Genomic DNA, 20,293 nt, shown 5'->3' with positions numbered 1-20,293 from the left:
CTATTGCTATCTTGAATTTAGTTTTCTAAATATATTCTCTTGCTATTATTTTATATCGGTACTTCTTTCATATTCTCTATTGCTAACTTCGATTTAGTTTTCTTAATATATTGCTTGCTATTATTTGCTAGCAGTGCTTCTTCTATCTTGTTTAGCCGAAAGTCTATCAGAAACAGTCTCTCTGTCCTTCCAGAGGGTAAGGGTAAGGCTGCGTACATCATACCCTCCCCAGACCCCACTAGTAGAATTACATTAGGTTATTGTTATTGTTATTTTACTCATAATTATTTATAGATCATTGTAGAACATATATTTTGTAAACTTGATGGCAGATAAAATATTGGTTTTGGTTTACAATGTATGCTAAACTTCAATATTTTTAGACAGAAAATTAGAATGTAGTCTCTTTTGTTTCAGTTATCTTACTATCATGCTGTTGTTAATGTTTCTTGTTACTGCTTTTTATGGCCTTTTCTTTGCTGCATTTCTTTTACTATGTTGTGATTATGCTTTTCCTGAATCGAGGGTCAATTGGCAATAACCTCTCTACCTCCAAGAGGTAGGGGTAAGATCATCATGCATAATATCTTCCCAAACTTGTGGATTAATCTAAATTTATTGTTGTTGTTGATAAAGTAAGAACTTAATTTTTATTAAAAATTTCAAAGGTACGTGTAAACTTTAACTTATAATTTTTTTTGTCTTTAATTATTTTTTTAAGTTGTTTTGTTGTAAGGTGGATTATAAATACCTTTTGATACATTCCCACTAAAAGTCTACTGCAATAATTCTATCACTTTAGAATAATAATTCCTAACCCAAAAAAGAGACGTAAGTGCACGAGATTTTATTTTGTAACTTTCTGTTTGTTCTCTTTCGGTTAACCTTTTTTCTTTCTAAAATGGTAAAGAATTAATTGGTTATATATTTATACAAAGATTTAAGGGGTAATTTGTCCATTATTGCTCAATACACTTCCTGATTTGTGTCATGTATCTACCCAATCAATTCAAGGCTGAGATTAAATAGGTCACTCAACAACTAAAAATGGTAATACAATTTCATATAAATAAAATAATAAAAAGTTTAATGCTAACGGTGTCAGTCTAGTTTCACCTTACCTGCACTTTTCTCTCACTCAACACAACATACAGTCCCCACCATGATGTCATAACTAGTAAAATAATGTTCCCGAATCCATTTTAACTGCTACAAGTGATTTCTTAACTTTTGGAATTGGCCTTTTCTATTTATTTTTTTCTTCTTAAATGAGACTTGACAAATAACACAATAAAAAATCATCTCTTTCATGTTGACACAAAAGCATTTGAATAATAGACTTAACTGAAGTTGTTAAAATGCAATAAACAACCTTTTATAATCATCCAATTACTTCTAAAGTCCAAAAAGCTATGGAAGTACTTAAATAACATGTCCAATATCTTAAATAAAATAATAAAAATCAACTAGAAATAAAATTAACATAGATCACAGTAAATTATTATCTCGAAACTCTTGTGCCCCTTGACTCTCGAAAAAGCTCGCCTGCCAAATAATGATAAATTATATAAGTCAATAAAATAATATGTGTTAAAAATAAATATAAAAGCTTCTTTTAATATAAACCTGATCATGAGGAAGAGAACAAGAATTTTGTGTATGTGCAAGAGTATCAAAATAAGAAGGTTCCTACACCAATAATATAAACTAAGTCAATTATATATATATATTTTATACCATTAAAGTGTGTTAATATTACCGTTAGCATTTGAGTAAAGCTATAAGATACTGTCGAAAGTGAAAACTCGGAATGTTGGGATAAGTTGGAACAAGCCATACTTTGAGAGGCACTTAAATTAGAATTGTAAAAAACGTTCTCATCTCTTGTTGAATCCTACGAATAAATATAAGAAATATTATAATTGTGTAACATTATAATAGTTGGTCAACATCAAATATTCGAATTATGAACTGAAATAAAATATGATATACCTGGTTGATACAATTTCGCTTATCAATTTTAGTTCTATTATTAACTGTAGATCATCTTGATTAATAGAATCTGACTTCTTTCCTCGAGCTTTCTTACTCTTTGAGTTCGCTTCAAGAGAAGTATTGATCCTCTTTTTCAGACGTTTTGTGTTATCTTTCTTTTTAAAACTTTTGGCTCGTGAGAGGAGATCTCTGTCATTACTTTCTTCTGGTAAATCTCTCGTTGAGCCAGTAGTATGGAGAGATGGAGCTGTTACCTCCATAATTTGTTTCAATCTTGCACTTAACTCATTTACACATGTTGCCGCTAGCTTATAGCTTTCATCTGTTTCAGAAGCTTTAGCTGCCATTCTAACAAATATAGGACAAAGGATTCTATAACGATTCACAATGATTAGCTTTGAATCCTTGATCTCTATATCTTGCCCATCAATTTCTTTAATATTTACGGCTTTTGCAATTTTTGTCCATCTTTTCAAAATATACTCATCTGGAATTTTATCCACTCCTCTTATCACATCAAGAATTCTTATTGCATGACAACAAAGTATACCCATGGACTCAAACTTCATGCAAGTACAAGATATATGATCTGCCTCTGTCACCTTAACAATATGCTCTCGAGTGTGCCCATACTTGCTAACCTTATAAATGATGGGAAAATTATTTTCCTCACATCCATTCACTATAATTATTAAAGACTTCATATATTCATCTTGAAACTTCGAAAAAATATTTGGTGTATATACCTCTCTAACATGAAACAAAATTGGCATCTTTGCTTTTAATACTGGCAACCGTTGTGATGCATCACATGTATCTTGCAGCTCATTATATCTTTTGTCCTCAATTTCTCTATCATAATGCTTAAAAAATTGTACCAAATTATAATCAGACTGCAAATAATCCTTTAATTCACTATTCAAACTCTCACTTAATTGTGTGCTATTCATGCAACCAGAAAAGGTTTGCTTTCTATATGCTGCAAATAATTTTTCTTTCAAAGCATATATTCCTTGCAACAATTCATTTGCATGAAGATTATATTCATCAAGCATAACAGTCCAAGCAATTATAAATTCTCCTTCATCCTCATACTCGTAAATACATTTTCTAAAATCACCACGGAAAGAAGCGTACCTTTTATAAACTTGATTGAGGTGTTTTACAGCATTTTGTTCCATGTGCCAAATACACAACCTATGATGAACTTCAGGCATGACGAATGAGATGACCTTACTCATAGCAGCATCCTAATCTGTAAAAATAGTTTTTGGTGTTTTTCCAGACATTGCTCTAAGAAATGTTTCGAACAACCACTGAAAAGATTATGAAGTCTCATCATACATCAGTGCACCTCCAAAAATAATCATTTTTCTATGGTTATTAAATCCAAGGAAACTAGCCAAAGGTCTATGCTCTTTATTTGTCTGGTACGTAGTATCAAATGAAAGCACATCTCCAAAAATCTCATAATCTATTATCATCTTAGAATCTGCCCAAAATATGTTCGTGATCATATCATTAACATCCAACTGTACCACAAAAAAGAAAGATGGGTCATCAACTTTTTTTTTCTCAAAATATTCTAATAGTACTCCTGGAAGAAAATACCAAAAATAAGTATGTATGTGCTATTTTTAATACGAGAAAATCACATTCCAAAGATTAAATAAAAAATTATTAGGCAATTTGAACAAGTAATTTACTTGCTTCTCCTTGTCCCATAGCTTTTTGCCTTTTGGTTCGAAGGTAGTTCTTATGATCTAACTTAGTATAGCCCAAATTTGCTCGGCCACCAGCTTGAAGACTTATAATATCAAAAGTTCCTTTAGAAAATAATCCAGCATCCTCCGCCAAATCGATTTCATGAGTTTGTACGTCGTTCAAATTTCTGTGAGATGGCAACATGTGAATCATTTTCGGTTGAATGAGAGGATGGTTATATTCTAACTCAACCTTAGTAATATGGTACTTTCCAACAAATTGGCGAGTAACAACAATATGAGCTTGACATCCTGTTCTAATCTCTTTTCGTGAATTTTTAGCTTGATATTTTCGTTTATCATCTCCACGGAAACCCTCCTTGAAACACGTAAGCTTTCGTGATGTTACATAACCCAATTTCTTATTTCTGTTCACTTACTCTTTGTGAACAGTAAAACTAATCCTTCTTGCATACTCATTGTAAAAATTAAATGCACTCTCATTGTCGTCAAACTCAAGACCAAGCGCAGGCTCACGATCTATTGACCCTTGAAAATTATTTTGTAAAACTTCTTCTGCAGTAGCTTCACACTTGCTTTCTCCAAAATTGTCCATTATACTTCAAAAGAAAAAGAATACAAAACATAGAAACATCATTAAGTTTTGAATAGTTTAACTAGAAATATATAAACTTGTTATAAATTTATTAAAAAAAATTATTTAAACTTATTGCATTTGAATTCTAATATGTAATGGAAAAAATATTATACTAGAACAGATGTAATGCATCTTCCTAAGAATATAAAATAAGTACAATACATTAATTAATCAAATTTAATAAGACTAAATAAGTCTAGTAAAAAAAAGAGTAGAACCTTGTCTTTCAAAAATTCTTCAACTGCTACGAAGTTGATCTTAATAACAATGGCGCTTTTGGTTTCTTAGGAAAAGAATAGAAAGCAATATTCTTATAAATCTACAATATATAATTAGTTAGAAAGATAAATGCAGATCTTTAATTTCTTATTCATAATCTTTTATAAAAGGAATGAGATGATGGACTGTTTTTTGGCGGTTAAATAATTGGTAAGATGAATTCCCACCACTTTAATTTTCTTTTACTTTTCTTACACTTATTTTGTGGAGATAATTTTGCTAGTTATGACATCATTGTGGGGTCTACATGTTGTATTGAGTGAGAGAAAAGTACAAGTAAGCTGAAACTAGACTGACACCGTTAGCATTAAACTTTTTTTTATTTTATTTATATGAAATTGCATTACCATTTTTAGTTGTTTAGTGACCTATTTAATCTCATCCTTGAATTGATTGGGTAGATACATGGCACAAATCAGTAAGTGTATTGAGCAATAATGGATAAATTATCATTGGAGGGGATCTCCACCCAGATTTAAGACTCCTAAATGTAAAAAAGAGTTCTAAGTAGATGAGAGTTTCCTACTTCAACTATTTTGGGTGTTACTCTTCCTTTACAAATATGTTCTCTTACCTAGTGGATTCAATTTAAAAAATTAGTTGAATTTGGTATCCTAAATATAAGGAAAATATTTAAATAACTATTCCTCTATTTTAGAAAAATAATTAAATGACTATTTTGTCAAGTCTAAAATATATTTTTAAAGGGTAAAAAAGGCGAACGACATTTCTCTAAGGGCATTCGTGCTTTTAATATAGTACTAGTCTCTATGTTCGTGCGTTGCACGAATATCTTGTGTCAAATATTATAAAATCCGTAAAAAAAAATAGTATACTTTCAATCTCATAGTATATGTCAAGACCCTAAACCCGGACCCGGTCGTGATGGCGCCTCTCGTGAAGACAAGACCAGCCAACACTTCCCATATCCAATTATTAACAGTTAAACCATAAGAAATAAATCTAAAGCATGATAAGATAATCCAAAGTTAACAGATAATAGCCTAATTCGCGGAAAATAACCCAACACAGCCTGATACCAGGGTGTCACTAGTAATGAGCATCTAAACAATCCGTAATACTCCAAATCAAACTATAGAGTTTAATACAGAAACTAAGAACATGAAGAAGTAAGATAAGGGAAGAGATCTGGGTTGCGAACGCCAACAGCTACCTAGAGACTCCTCGGATCCGCCTGAGCCGGAAATGATCAACACTCGGGAGCGGGACCAGATACGGCTGAATCTGCACACAGAGTGCAGTGAGTACTCAAACTCAGTGAGTAATAATCATAAATAAAGACTGAAAGCGGGAAATCACGTAAGGCACAAAAACATGCTATAGCGAAGCAGTAAAACCATTAAAATAGTAAACCAGTGAAATATAGGTAAAAAAATCCTTTACCTCAAATTTAACTTCATGAAAATCCTTTTTCAACAATTACGCATGGTAATTGATAGGAAATTAAGAAAAAGATAAACAAATAAAGGTTCGCCCCCCGGGCACAGTATTAACAAATCCGCCCCTCGGGCAACATTTCAGAACAATACCAGCCCCTCGGGCTCAATCTCAGATAACAATGGGTACCCGCACTCACTGGGGGTGTACAGACTCCTGGAAGGGCCCCAAGCGCAATATCAAGCCATCTCATGGAATCATCACTAGGCCCTCGGCCTCATATCAATCAAGCCACCTCGTGGCGTACATATCTCAGGCCCCCGACCTCATAATCAGTATAAAATGTTTCCTCACAACATATACCCTTGGCCTTACTCAGTCAAAAATCCTCACAAGCCCATTGGGCAACAGTAAAACAGTGATTCTCAGCCCAATTATCATTTAAAAGATCATTTAAGTATTTAAAACATAGTAAACATGGCTGAGTATAAAAACAGTGAAATATATCATGATTGAGTTCTAGTATAAAGTCAAAACAGTGAGGAAATATCAATAAAAATTGCTGAAGGGTTAAAATAGTTAGCACAAAGTCCAAATATGTCTTTCAGCCCAAATCATGATGATAGCAAATAGATTTCAGTTAAATACACGGTAAAACAATCATTCGGGATGGACTAAGTCACAATCCCCAATAGTGCACGACCCCACGCTCGTCATCAAGCGTGTGCGTCACCTCAATATAGCACCACGATGTGCAAGTCCGGGGTTTTATATCCTCAAAACATCATTTACAATTATTACTCACCTCAATCCGGTCAAATCGCTAGCTCGCGACGCCTTTACCCCTCGAATCGGCCTCCACTCCTATCGAATCTATCCAAAATCAGAATGAGGATGATAAAATATGCTAAGGGAACGAAGCCCAAGCGAAAATAATCAAAATACGACACAAATCCCGAAATTACCAAAACCGACCCCCGGGTCCACGTCTCGGAATTCGATAATTTTTACATCAATAGTTTCCTTATATCCCCACGAGTTTATACATATCAAAAGTTCTGAAATCCGACCTCAAATGGTCCTTCAAATCCTCAATCAAAGGTCTAAGTTTCCAAGCCCTAGTTCTTCAATTTTTGGCTTAATTTCCATGATTATTTAGGTGGAATTCACATTAGAATCGAGTTTTAAGTCCAAGAATCTTACCTCCAAGTGATTCCCCTTGAATGCCTCTTCAATCCCCTTCAAAAAGCTCTAAAAACGACCAACAATGGAAGAAATAAACCCCAAAATCGCGGACAAGACGAGTATTTAAACATTCTGCCCAGGCCTTAATTCCTTCTTAGCGAACGCGGTCAACGCCTTGCGTTCGTGTAGCACAAAAATGACTTTAACCAAAAATCCTCTACGTGAAAGTGACATGCCCATCGCGAATGCGATGGCTCCTTAGTTTGACCCTTCGCAAACGCGCTCCCTCACCCGCGAACGCGATGAAGAAAATACCTCAACACCCAGCTGGCCAATTTCCTCTATGCGAACGTGGAGCTTACCTCGCGAACGCGATGAATCGCTTCCCAGCCCTTCGCGAATGCGGAGTCTCCCTCACGAATGCGAAGGCAAAAGTCTCAACCTTCTCCATCTAACCCTTCGCGATCGCGGCTTCCCTCTCGCGAACGCGAAGGTCAATTGTGTGCAACACTGAGCAGCAGATTTCTGCAATTCCAAACTTCATAAAATGATCCGATTGACCACCCGAAACTCACTCGAGGCCCCCGGGACCTCAAACAAACATACAAACATATCCTATAACCTTATTAAAACTTGCTCCAACCTTCGGAACCCTCAAAACAACATCAAAACACCAAATTCGCATGGGATTCAAGCCTAAGAATTCCAAAATCTTCTAAATTATGCTTTTGATCAAAACCCCAACCAAACCACGTCTGAATGACCTAAAATTTTGCACACACATCCCAAATGACATAACAAAACTACTGCAACTCTCAGAATTCCATTCCGACCCCTATTTCAAAATCTCGCCTACCAACCGGAAATCACCAAAATATTAACTTCGCCAATTCAAGCCTAAATCTACTCCGAACCTCTAAAACACATTCCAATCACGCTCCTAAGTCCCAAATCACCTCCCGAAGCTATCCGAACCATCAAAACTCACATCCAATCCCTCTAACACACAAGTCAACATCCGGTTGACTTTTCCAACTTAAGCTTCCTCAAAAGAGATTAAGTGTCTCAAACCTTACCAAAATCATTCCGAATTCAATCAGACCAACCCGATACCACATAACATGGATAAAAAAAGTATAAAGAAGCAGAAATGGGAAAAATGGAGCGGTAACTTAAGAGACGACTAGCTGGGTCGTCACATCCTCTCCAACTTAAACAAACATTCGTCCTCGAACGAGTCAAGAAATATACCTGAAGCCTCAAACAGGTGAGGATATCTGCTCCGCATCTCCCGCTCAGTCTCTCAGGTAGCCTCCTCCATGGGCCAACCTCTCCACTGCATTTTTACTGAAGCTATATCCTTCGACCTCAACTTTCGAACCGGACGACCCAAAATAGTTAATGGCTCCACATCATAGGTAAAATCATCATCAAACTGAACCGTGCTGAAATCCAGAACATGAGACGGATCCCCAATATACTTTCGGAGTATAGAAAAAGCAAGCTCATAAGCCACCTCCCCAATCCTCCGAAGCACCTCAAAAGGCCCAATGAACCGAGGACTCAATTTACCTTTCTTCCAAAATATCATAACACCCTTCATGGGTGAAACCTTCAACAGAACCTTCTCGCCAACCATGTAGGATACATCCCAAACCTTTCTATCAGCATAGCTCTTCTATCTCGACTACGTTGTGCGAAGCCTCTCCTGAATCACCTTCACCTTTTCTAAAGCATCCTGCACCAGGTCTGTCCCCAATAGCCTAGCCTCACCGGGCTCGAACCAACCAACTGGAGATCTACATCGCCTCCCATACAAAGCCTCATATAGAGCCATCTGAATACTCGACTAGTAGCTGTTGTTATAAGAAAACTCTACAAGTGGTAGAAACTGATCCCATTACCCTTCAAAATCAATGACACAAGTACGCAACATGTCCTCCAATATCTGAATAGTGTGCTCGGATTGCCTGTCCTTCTGAGGGTAAAAAGTTGTGCTCAACTCAACCTGAGTACCCAATTCTCGCTGCACAAACTTCTAAAACTGCGATGTAAACTGAGTGCCCCTATCTGAAATGATGGAAACTGGGACACCATGCAAACGAAAAATCTCCTGGATATAGATCCCTGCTAACCGCTCTGAAGAATAGGTAGTACACATCGGAATTAAGTGCGCGAACTTGGTCAGCCGATCCATAATCACCCAAATAGCATCAAACTTCTTCAAAGTTAGTTGAAGTCCAACTACAAAGTCCATAGTGATCCTCTCCCACTTCCACTATAGAATATCTATCCACTGAAGCAAGCCACCCGGTCTCTGATGCTCATATTTCACCTACTGAAAATTGAGACACCAAGCTACAAATCCCACAATGTCTTTCTTCATTCTTCTCCACCAATAGTGCTGCCTCAAATCCTGATACGTATTCACGGCACTCGGATGAATGGAATACCGCGAGCTAGGGGCCTCCTCCAGAATATACTCCCGAAGCCCATCCACATTGGGCTTACAAATCCGGCCTTGCATCTTCAACACCCCATCATCACCAATGGTAACATCTCTGGCATCATTGTGCTGAACTCTGTCCTTAAGGACAAGCAAATGTGGATCATCATACTAGCACTCTCTAATGCGATCATATAAGGAAGATCGAGAAACCACACAAGCCAATACACGACTGGGCTCCGAAATACCTAATCTCACGAACCAATTGGCCAGGGCCTGAACATCAACTGCAAGAGGTCTCTCCCCAATTGGAATATATTCTAAACTCCCCATACTCACCGCCTTTCAGCTCAAAGCATCGGCCACCACATTGGCCTTTCCCAGATGGTACAATATAGTGATATCATAATCCTTAAGCAACTACAACCATCTCCGCTTCCTCAAATTAAGATCCTTCTATTTGAACAAGTGTTGGAGGCTACGATGATCAGTAAATACCTCACAAGACACACCATACAAGCAATGTCTCCAAATCTTCAACGCGTGAACTATGGCAGCCAACTCTAAATCATGAACGGGGTAGTTCTTCTCATGGGGCTTCAACTGACGAGAAACATAAGCAATAACTCTAATCTCCTGCATCAATACACAACCAATACCAACTCTCGAAGCATCACAATACATGGTATATGAACCTGAAGCTGATGGCAAAACTAACACTGAAGCTGTGGTCAAAGCTGTCTTGAGCTTTTAAAAGATCTCCTCACACTCGTCCGACCATACAAATGAAGCACCCTTCTGAGTCAACTTGGTCAAAGGCGATGCGATAGATGAGAATCCTTGAAAAAAATGACAATAATAACCCACCAAACTAAGAAGGCTGTGAATCTCTACGGCTGAGAATTTTGCATAAAGCTTCTCCTCTCTCAATCTCTGCAACACAACTCTCAAATGCTCCGCGTTCTCCTCCTAACTATGAGAATACACCAGAATGTCATCAATGAAGACTATGACAAACGAGTCAAGATAAGGACGGAACACACTGTTCATCAAATGCATGAATGCTGCTGGGGCATTGGTCAGCCCAAAAGACATCACCAAGAATTCATAATGACCATATCGGGTCCTGAAAGTTGTATTAAGAATATCTGAGTCCCTGATCTTCAACTAGTGATAACCTAAACGGAGATTAATATTTGAGAACACTCTCGCTCCCTGAAGCTGGTCGAATAAATCATCAATGCGAGGCAAATGATACTTGTTCTTAATTGTTACCTAGTTCAATTGCCTATAATCAATGCACAGCCTCATAGTGCCATCCTTCTCCTTCATAAATAGAACCGGCGCACCCCAAGGTGACATACTAGGCCGAATGAACCCTTTATCAAGGAGTTCCTGAAGCTGCTCCTTTAATTCCTTCAGCTCCGCTGGTGCCATATGATATGGCAGAATAGAAATAGGCTGAGTGCCAGCACTAGTTCAATACCAAAATCAATATCCTTGTCTGGTAGCATGCCCTACAGGTCTGCAGGAAACACATCGGGAAAATCCCTCACAATTGGAACAGAATCAATACTGGGAGTCTCAGCACCGGCCTCCCTCACAAAGGCTAGATACGAAAGACAACCCTTCCCAGCCATACGCTGGGCTTTCAAGAATGAGATCACTCTACTGGGAAAATAATCAATCACACCTCGCCACTCAATCCGTGGCAAACCCGGTATAGCCAATGTGACTGTCTTGACATGACAGTCTAGAACAGCACGACACAGAGATAGCCAATCCATGCCCAAAATGACATTGAAATCCAGCATACAAAATAATAAAAGATCCACACGGGTCTCTAGACTCCCCAATAATCACCACACACGACCGGTACACATGGTCTACAACAATAGTATCGCCCACCGGGGTAGATACATGAACAGGTGAAGCAAGAAACCCACGAGGTATTCCCATATAACGAGAAAAGTATGATGACACAAAAGAAAGGGTGTAACCGGGATCAAATAATACAGAGGCATCTCTGTGGCAGACTGAAACAATACCTGTAATAACAACATCTGAAGCAATAGCATCGGGTCTGCCTGGAAGTGCATAAAAATGGGCCTGACCACCACCTGATCGACCTCCCCTTCTGGGGCAACCCCTAGCTGACTGACCTTCACTCCTAGCTGGCTGGGCGGATGGTGGAGAAGTAACTGGCGCTAAAGCCGATAACTGACCCCTCTGATGAGATGAGCTCGTAGGACGATGAGGGCATTGCCTCCACATATGACCCATCTCACCACACTCATAACAACTCCTAGGTGCTGGAGAAGGGGACTGAAGGGAACCCCTCGCACCTGAGTGACTAGCAGATGCACTCGACATAGAAGAGCCCTGAAATGAAGGAGCACAGGATGAACTCTGAGGTGGAAGGGCAGTAAGTGATGATTGGCCCTGATGAGAACTGTGAGAACCATGACCCGATGATGCCCCACAATAACCTAGTGTTGATACCCAATTTTTCTCTATGTATTTTTATACACAAAATACTTTCAAAATAGCATATACATGCATACATAAGCATACCGAAGTGTTTCAGTATTTTTCCAATCTTTTGAAGAGTTTTTAAAATCAATTTACTATCCATTTTAGCAGTACAAAATCCACATTTATTCCCAAAATCATCAATTTTTGTGGATACTTTATTTTATTCCCATATTTATACCAAAACATAGTTAAGATAGTTTTTGTATATTTTACAAATTTATTTGATATTTAAAAGACTAAATTGCATATAATTCCAATTATAGCTTACTTTAAGATTAATAGCATTTTATAATTGTAAAATTTTTTCCAGTATTTTTAAATTAATATTTGTGTATTATTAACTGACTCCGTACTTTTAATTTGCTTTTAAAATCATTTTTTACCATTTTTATAAAATAAAAGGGAAAAATTGGCCATTTAACATTTAGCCTTATTTCATTTCAATTACAGCCTATTTACATTTCAATTTTAGCCCTCAAATTAACCCAATCCTAACCCCCAGCTGGACCGGCCCAATTTCATCTTTTAACCGACCCATGACCCAATTAAAAAACCCGCCCGGTTTCCCTTTTGATCCAGGTTGTTGATCATTTTGATCAATGGCCATAATTCTCCCTTTCCTTTTTAATTTCCCAAACACCCCTAACCCTAATCACTTTCACCTAACTAGCCGCCTTTGAATCCCTTCGTCTCTCAAACTCTCTCAAAGGTTCTTCGGAACTCTAGTCGACCTCCACCCTTTTCAACCGTTACTTCACCGGAATCCATGGCTTCTCAGGCCATGGATGGCCTGTACTCACCCCCTCCACCATCAAACCGTGGTTGTTCGAAGCTTCGAGGCCCGACTCTGATGGCTCCCTTCAGATCCTTCTCAGATCTGCAGTTCTATGGCTTCTCCGGCCATGCTCTGGCATATTCAAGCATTAGGAGCCTGATTCTAACTCATCCGACTTAAGATCAGACCTTCTTCCAAGCCTTTCTCATTTCTAGGGTTTCGCCGAAACCCTAAGTTATTCGAGGTTCTTTCTCTATTTGTTTGCTTAGATCTGTGCTATATCTAAGCTTTACTTGACATTTAAAGTGTTTTCCCCAAATTTTCTTTTCAAAATCGTTTGTCTTCGATTTAGGGTTTCTGAAATGTTTTTTTTTTCAAAAAACATCTTTCTGATTCTTCCTCTTCTTTCTTTATGTGTGTTTGTATATATCATGCTCGTGTGAATTCTTTTTACTACGCATGTACTGTCCTTCTACTTTTCTTTTATACATGTTACTCCCGTGCTCACATGATTATCCTTGTTATGTTTTCATTACTCTTCTACTATATGTGTTTACTGTTAAGTTCTTCAATTTTGTTTGCTTTACTGGACTCTGTTCATGTTCTTGATAAATGTGTCCCATCCACCGCTTCTTGAGTTTGTATCACTTTTTCTTCTGAACTTGTTTAAGTTTTGAGTTTTTCTCAAAACGTGTTCTCCATGATCTTGACTGTGTACCATGTCTGTTTGTTTCTCATGAGTCTCTGAAAGAGACCTCTGAGCCTGTTCTCTATCCTTTCGTCTCTGCTTCTGATTAAAGTTGAAAACCCTAGGCTTTGGGTTTTGGCAAGTTTTATCTTGGACTAAGGTTCTACTTTGGGACCCTGGACTCTCAGACTCATTATGTTTCTACAAACTGAACTCGTATCCCTTTGCTTATAATTCTGAACCTTTCTATGTTAGACTCTTTTCTAAGTAACATGACAGTTCCTTCTTGATTCACCTATTTGTGTGCTTTATATATGAGAAACTTTGCCTTCAAGAGGTTTTTACAGACTAATGATTGATTCTGAAATCCTCTAATGGGGTTTTGATTGATTGTTACTGATTTTCTTTGATTGAACCTCCTTTACCTTTTTCTGACTTGGTTTATTCGAATTGAACTTGTAATTTTGATTTCCCTGGATGTTTGATTGATTCCCTTTCCTTATCTTTCACAAACCGTGTACCATTGGACTTTTCCTTAAATAAACCCTGTGTATTTACCCTTCTTGTACTACTTTGGAAAAGATTTTAATCCAATCCTTTCCTTAATTGTCTTCTACCCGTTTGAAATCAGAATCCCTTAATTGAAGGGAGATTCTGTGTGATTGATTGCAAACTATTCCCTTACTTTCTCTTACTTGTTTTCTGCACTATAAAAGGGGCACGACCCTTCTGCACTTAAAACCAGGAACCTTCAGTTCAACACTTCAAATTCAATACTTTGCACACACACCTTTCAATTTCAATACTCTTTCAATACTCTACACTTTTCTGAGAACTTTTGTACTGATTGCTTGTAATTTGGTTTACAAGACTTCAACTTTCACTTATTTGTTTCCCTGAAACTGGTATGCCTTAATTTCAATTTCAACACCATCCCTATGTGTTTATTACAGTTGCTACATTCCTATCTATTTGCTATTCATGTTCTGTATTGAATATGCTACTCTTTCTTTGCATCTGATGTTTGTTATGAACTCCCTATACCCCACTCCCTTCTATGTGTTTGAGTTAAGGTCCATGGCCTGACAGCATCTAAATTGCTGCTTAGGTCTGAACCTGATCCTTAAGGGATCCCAACTCTCAAAATGTGGCTAATAGGCTAGTTAGGGGTGTGCCAGCACTCCTGATTGCTGGGCATAACCACCAGCCTGTCATGGCCTTCCCCTAATTCCCCCTCTATGCACTTACACTTACTCTTAGATTCTAAGTTCTGCCCCCTCTTATGAGCCTTGCTTTGGGACCTTGAGTTCCCTCTGAACTTGGACATCTGAGGGCTGGCATTTTCACACTGCACTATGCTCTTAATTCTGCAATATTTGGGTTGTAAGCACTGCCCGGAGTCCACTCGAGGCTCTTAAGAAACTTTGACACATCCCAAGTAAGAGAAGGCTTTGGAAATCTGTTCCTGGAAGTTGGTTCACCTCATATTATTGAACTTTTAGTCTGAATTAGGCTCCTTGGTTGTAGCTTAATTTCTGATGTAATTTCACCTTTTCTTAGTTCATTCTGGTCTGTACTGTGAGCACGTGATTTTTTCCTTACAAAAACTCCTCCAAAATAAATCAAATCAAAAAATAAAATAAATTTCTTTTACTGTGTAATTTTTGAATTTGCGTGGTGTTAAATATTTGTTTTATGTCCGTAAATGTTTACTTTGTCATAATAAAATAAAAATTAAAATAAAATACATGTTGCATGCATATAGGATTTAATTATGTATTTGAAAGATAATTTAAATAAAATCACAAAAAATATGCATTCGTTTTATTTTTAAATATGTTAATGTGTGATTAATGTTTTGACTATGTGTTAAATAGTTGTTATAAAGTAATTAATATTTTTGTGTAAGGTTAAAATTGTTTTATAATTTTATTAGTATTTTTTTTATGATAAATAATAAAATAAAATAAATTGTAGAAATAGAATCGGACCTGGATTAAAATCCAGGCCCAAAACTAAATTACCCCCCTCAGCCCAATCCAGGCAACCCAGGTACCGGTCCAATTCAAACGAGTCAAAACGACATCGTTTGGTCATAGTTTATCAGGGACCATTGGATCAAAGCCAACCAACGGCTGAGATCCCACGAACCTTAACCCACAATCCTTACCCGATCCGATACCCGGTCCAACCCGTCCCCCCAGCATAAACCAAACGACGCCGTTTGGCTAAGTGAATTAATCCTGGCCATCTATTCTCATTGATCCAACGGTCAAGAATAATCCACCCCACCCCTATATAAGGACCAAACCCCTACCCCGGCCCCCTAGCCTAACACCCCCCTACTTCCATGTTCATCGTTCCTTTCAAAACTCACCCCTAACCCTAGCCGCCCTAGGATCCCATCGCCTGAAACCTGGCGGCATCAACGCCGCCGGTCCCCAAAATAACACCCTAGAATCCCCTGAACATCCTCTATCCAGATATGCTAGCCACCTGGCTCGAATCTTCTTGAAGGTTCTCGAATCTTCATTTGAAGATTCGAGCCGAGTTTAGATCTAAACAAAACAACCCCTAGTTGACACCATAGTACCCCCTAACATGCCTTGTTATGGATCTGATGTTTGCTTGGCTCGAATCAGTTCCGAGCTTCTCGAATCTTCTTTTGAAGATTCGGACCAAACAAGAACAAACTCAGATCAATTCTAAACTGACACCAAATGACCCCTAGGCTACCTTCACCCTCGTGTTATTGTTGGTTCCCCTCGAATCTAACCAGAAATGGTTAAACCCAAAATCGAACCTTCTGAAACCCTAAATTTTCCAACCTTGGCATCTTTTTCACTTCAGACGAAAGATTGAGGTTTAATCGACCTTAGTCTAAGTATTTTCAGTAGAAACTACTTCGACTAAGATCTGTTTGATTTCAAACAAAGTCCAAATCCAAGTTGAGTTGAGTCTGGTTGAATTTGAAGGTTCGGAGGTAATTTTCTGTTTCTTATGTGTATTCTACATGTATTTTATGTTCGTTTCATTAGTTTGTTTAAATTTTTATAATTTTCTAGTTCATTCTGTTATACTGTCTCCTACCCGTCTACTTGATTCTAAATGTAAATTGTTTCTGTTGGTTGTGATTATTTACAATGTAAGTAATCGACTCGATTAAATTCGTCGATTAGTTATATTATGAATTCTCATTTATGATAATGCTGATTGAAACAGTCTGCTTCTATTGTTTTAGACTGATTATGGACAAATGTTGTAAATAGTCAACTGATTAATACTCTTCAATTAAATCATGTTTGTTTGCAAATCAGTAAATTCAAATGTATGATGTGTATATATTGTTTTCTGAACAGAGCATTGTCAGTATATTGACAATGCTCCTGTGTATGTTTGATCTTGATTCAATGTTTAAGTCCAGTCTGAATTGTTATAATGATTTCATTGATATGTTGTTATGATGTTAGTTCTGAATTCAGTGTGATTTTACAAATGTTGATTAGATGTAATTGTGTTAGAAAATTACATCCTTAGTTAGGATTCAGTCCAAAAACTTTAGGATTGGTTATAGCTGCTTAAACAGATTTTAAAATCTGTATTGTTAGATTATGAATTTAAGGCAGTAATAACAGTAATTACAGTAGGAAATCTGGGACATTTTTTGGGACAGAATAGTGAGGGTAATGTGATAGAATAAGTGGACTGAAAGTGGGATGTTAATGGCTATAATTTAAGATACTAATGGGGAACAAGGGATAATGGGCTGCTGAAAAACAGGATAATAGCACTCAATAGGATTTAAAGTATGCAAAAGTAGTGGTAATGGAACTTTCTTAGTTTTTAAAGGAGAAAATGGTCCATCCAGCACTAAAAGAGTATAGGACCAGCCCTGTATAAATACAGGGAGCTGGACTGATTTAAGGGGCTGACTTGAGCAGATTTTAGAGAGGGAGTTTGAAAAGAAAGACAAGTTGAGATCTAATTTTTGAAGGCATTAGAGAGAAATCTGAAAATAGAGAGAGATACATTGAGAAAAATCAGAAATAGAAATCTGAAAAAAGAGGAAGAGAACAAAAAAGAAACAGAAAAAATGAGAATACACACCTATACGCACAATCTGAAACAGATATAGAAACAGAAAAGAAAATCAGAAACATACTTTTCTTTGGATCTGTCCGGGTCTGTTTGTTTGATATTACTTGGATTAAATCTGAAAGTTTTCCCAAAAATCCTGTTACTGTGCATCTGGGCTCCTCGGATCCTATTATTGTTCAAATCTGCTGAACGCTGATATATTCTGCTGACTTTGTTGTTGCTATTACTGCTGAAATTTACTCCTTCTACCTCCATTTCCAGGTACATACCTTTTAAACTCATGTTGTGAAAAGCTTCAACACGGCAAATAAATGAAGTTTTGGAGTTATAATTCTGCTTTCTACTCATCTAAGTCCTGTAATTTAAATTTCAGTTTTATTTCGTGTTGGTTAACTAGTAGTGAATTCAATACGATGGCTATAAGTTAATTGTCTTGTTTTGAAATTCGTATAAAAGTTTGTAATAATGTTGTCCATTTCGAAATCTCATTAGTATAGTTATATTTGAATTGTCAAAATAGAGAACATGGCAGAAAGTTAGCCATTATTTAAACTTTATGGTATTGTTAGTTAGGTATAGCATAATATGGAAATATCAAGGAAAAATACGTTATCAGTTTATTTTATTAGTTAAGTTAGTTGTTGTTTAAAGCTAGATGATATTGGTTACAATTTACTCTATATTTTGGCATAACAATGGTTATGTTTATAATCAATAGTTGAAAGATGCATTAGTAAAATCTGCTATGTTCACAATGTCAAAATATGGCAAATAATGTTGTATGCAATATCATTTTATTAAGTTAACAGGTAGACTTGTTCTCTTTCTTAATAACAAATGGCTTAGGAATTTATACAATGCGTGTTTAGCAATAATTCACATAGATTAAGAACAAAAAATTGGTTTGATTAAGTATATCTTGAATTCAATCAATAGCAATCAATCAAAATAATTAGACATATTAGATTAAAAGCGAGTATATGAGAATGAAGCGAGCTGTACAAGCATAAATTGCAACACTTTATATTAATGGTAAGTAGAGATAGAATTTGCACTAAATAAATAATGAAAAATTCTTCAAAAATATCTCTTCCCCTTATAAAACATTTTTTTTAGTAATTCATTTTTGGTTTTAGTAATTCATTTTTGGGTATATACATATATATATATATTGTATTTACGAGAAAGTGGTATTCTTAATCATACTTTGTTTATTTTACTCCTAAAAATTGAATGGCTCGAAAGAATATGATTCATATTTGGAATTATAATCGACGGGCAACATTTAATAGATTTTGAATTCTTTTAAAAGAATTTAAGGGCCTCTAAAATGGGAGTTCTCATGATTTTCACATAAAAAATGTATGAATATAATAAACAATTTGTGGAAAATCCATAATACCATTACAAATATTTTGTGCGATTAGGAATGCGTTCGCGTACCCTGATTATATTTTTTTTAAAAAAAAAAACAAATTTGGATTATGCGTACGCACAATTTCGAGCGAATATTTAAGAAAATGATTTCTCCAAAAAATGTTAAAATAAATTAACCCGGGATGTGCAGTTCACTGTTTAAATATGAGGGTGATAACATTTTTAATTCTATTTTAAATCACGAACATAAAGGATATAATATGATCAATTATATTGTGTACACGTATGCGTGACATGATCCCCATAATTATGAAAGGTATATAATGCGAATATACGTACGCGTAATTCGTTTATATAATTGTAAACAATAAGTAAAAGCGGTAGTAAAAATCATGCAATAAGAACATATTTAGTAAGAATCAAGATAATTAAGCCAATAATCAAAATAGTTGAGCGACCGTGCTAGAACCACGGAATTCGGAAATGCCTAATACCTTCTTCCGGATTAACAGAATTCCTTACTCAGGATTTCTGGTTCGCAGAATAATAAACAGAGTCATATTCTCCTCGATTCAGGGATTAAAAATTGGTGACCTGGGACGCCTTAAAATTCCCAGGTGGCGACTCTGAAACAATTAAATAAATCCCGTTTCGACTGTTCTTAAATTGGAGAAAACTCCCCACGCGCCCCGCGGGTGCGGAAAAAGGAGGTGCAACAGCTCTGGCGACTCTGCTGGGGACAAAAGTGAAACCCAGAACCACTGGTTCAGGGTTTAAGAATTCAAGCTTAAAATAACTGTTATAATTGGCTTTATTTATTATCTGATTTTTACATGATATATGGTCAATATGCTAAAAGAAATTTTTACTGCTTTAATATTATTTGAATTATCCATATACAATTGCTACGAAACCTCCCTCTTTCCGAGTCTTCTAAATTTATGGTGCACACGTGCGCGTGGCCCACCTTTCTGTTAAAGTCATACCAAATAAGACGAAGTTGGGACAAGTAACTAGGCCGGGTAGACTTTCGTGCTCCCGGTACGTTGCCCCCGCTTCGGCTCAAACTGTCCGTTTGGGTAAGCCAGGTTTAGAACAATCAACCTCAGGTTTTTCACTTAGAATAACTCAGCCATGTACCGTATCCCTAGTAGGA

At 36.7% G+C, this 20,293-nt stretch overlaps 2 protein-coding genes across 2 annotated transcripts; both read right to left on the bottom strand.

Annotated features, from left to right (window-relative positions):
• Window positions 1-1,851: 1,851 nt before the first annotated feature.
• On the bottom strand, window positions 1,852-3,176 carry LOC107820109 (protein FAR1-RELATED SEQUENCE 5-like). The gene is made up of 2 exons (XM_016646327.2): window positions 1,993-3,176; window positions 1,852-1,894 (listed from the first exon to the last, which is right to left on the bottom strand). The coding sequence occupies exons 1-2, from the start codon at window positions 3,174-3,176 to the stop codon at window positions 1,852-1,854; spliced, it is 1,227 nt and encodes a 408-aa protein (XP_016501813.2).
• Window positions 3,177-3,320: 144 nt separating this feature from the next.
• LOC107820108 (protein FAR1-RELATED SEQUENCE 5-like) lies at window positions 3,321-4,314 on the bottom strand. Its single transcript, XM_016646326.1, has 3 exons — window positions 4,139-4,314; window positions 3,702-3,886; window positions 3,321-3,592 (listed from the first exon to the last, which is right to left on the bottom strand). The coding sequence occupies exons 1-3, from the start codon at window positions 4,312-4,314 to the stop codon at window positions 3,321-3,323; spliced, it is 633 nt and encodes a 210-aa protein (XP_016501812.1).
• Between the last annotated feature and the right edge of the window lie 15,979 nt (window positions 4,315-20,293).

The sequence above is a fragment of the Nicotiana tabacum genome, chromosome 11 (assembly GCF_000715075.1).
Source record: "Nicotiana tabacum cultivar K326 chromosome 11, ASM71507v2, whole genome shotgun sequence".
In the NCBI taxonomy this organism is placed as follows: Eukaryota; Viridiplantae; Streptophyta; class Magnoliopsida; order Solanales; family Solanaceae; genus Nicotiana; species Nicotiana tabacum.
Note: the sequence above shows the minus strand (reverse complement) of the source record. Positions and strands in the feature narration are given on the sequence as shown.

Excerpts from the sequence above, each read along its gene's own strand:
- LOC107820109 (XM_016646327.2), bottom strand. The coding sequence starts at position 3,176 with ATGGAACAAAATGCTGTAAAACACCTCAATCAAGTTTATAAAAGGTAC. Across the intron at positions 1,895-1,992 it reads AGCGAAATTGTATCAACCAG|GATTCAACAAGAGATGAGAA; the intron begins GTATATCATATT and ends ATTTATTCGTAG.
- LOC107820108 (XM_016646326.1), bottom strand. The coding sequence starts at position 4,314 with ATGGACAATTTTGGAGAAAGCAAGTGTGAAGCTACTGCAGAAGAAGTT. Across the intron at positions 3,887-4,138 it reads AGTTTTACTGTTCACAAAGA|AAATTTGAACGACGTACAAA; the intron begins GTAAGTGAACAG and ends GCCATCTCACAG. Across the intron at positions 3,593-3,701 it reads TATGGGACAAGGAGAAGCAA|GAGTACTATTAGAATATTTT; the intron begins GTAAATTACTTG and ends ATTTTCTTCCAG.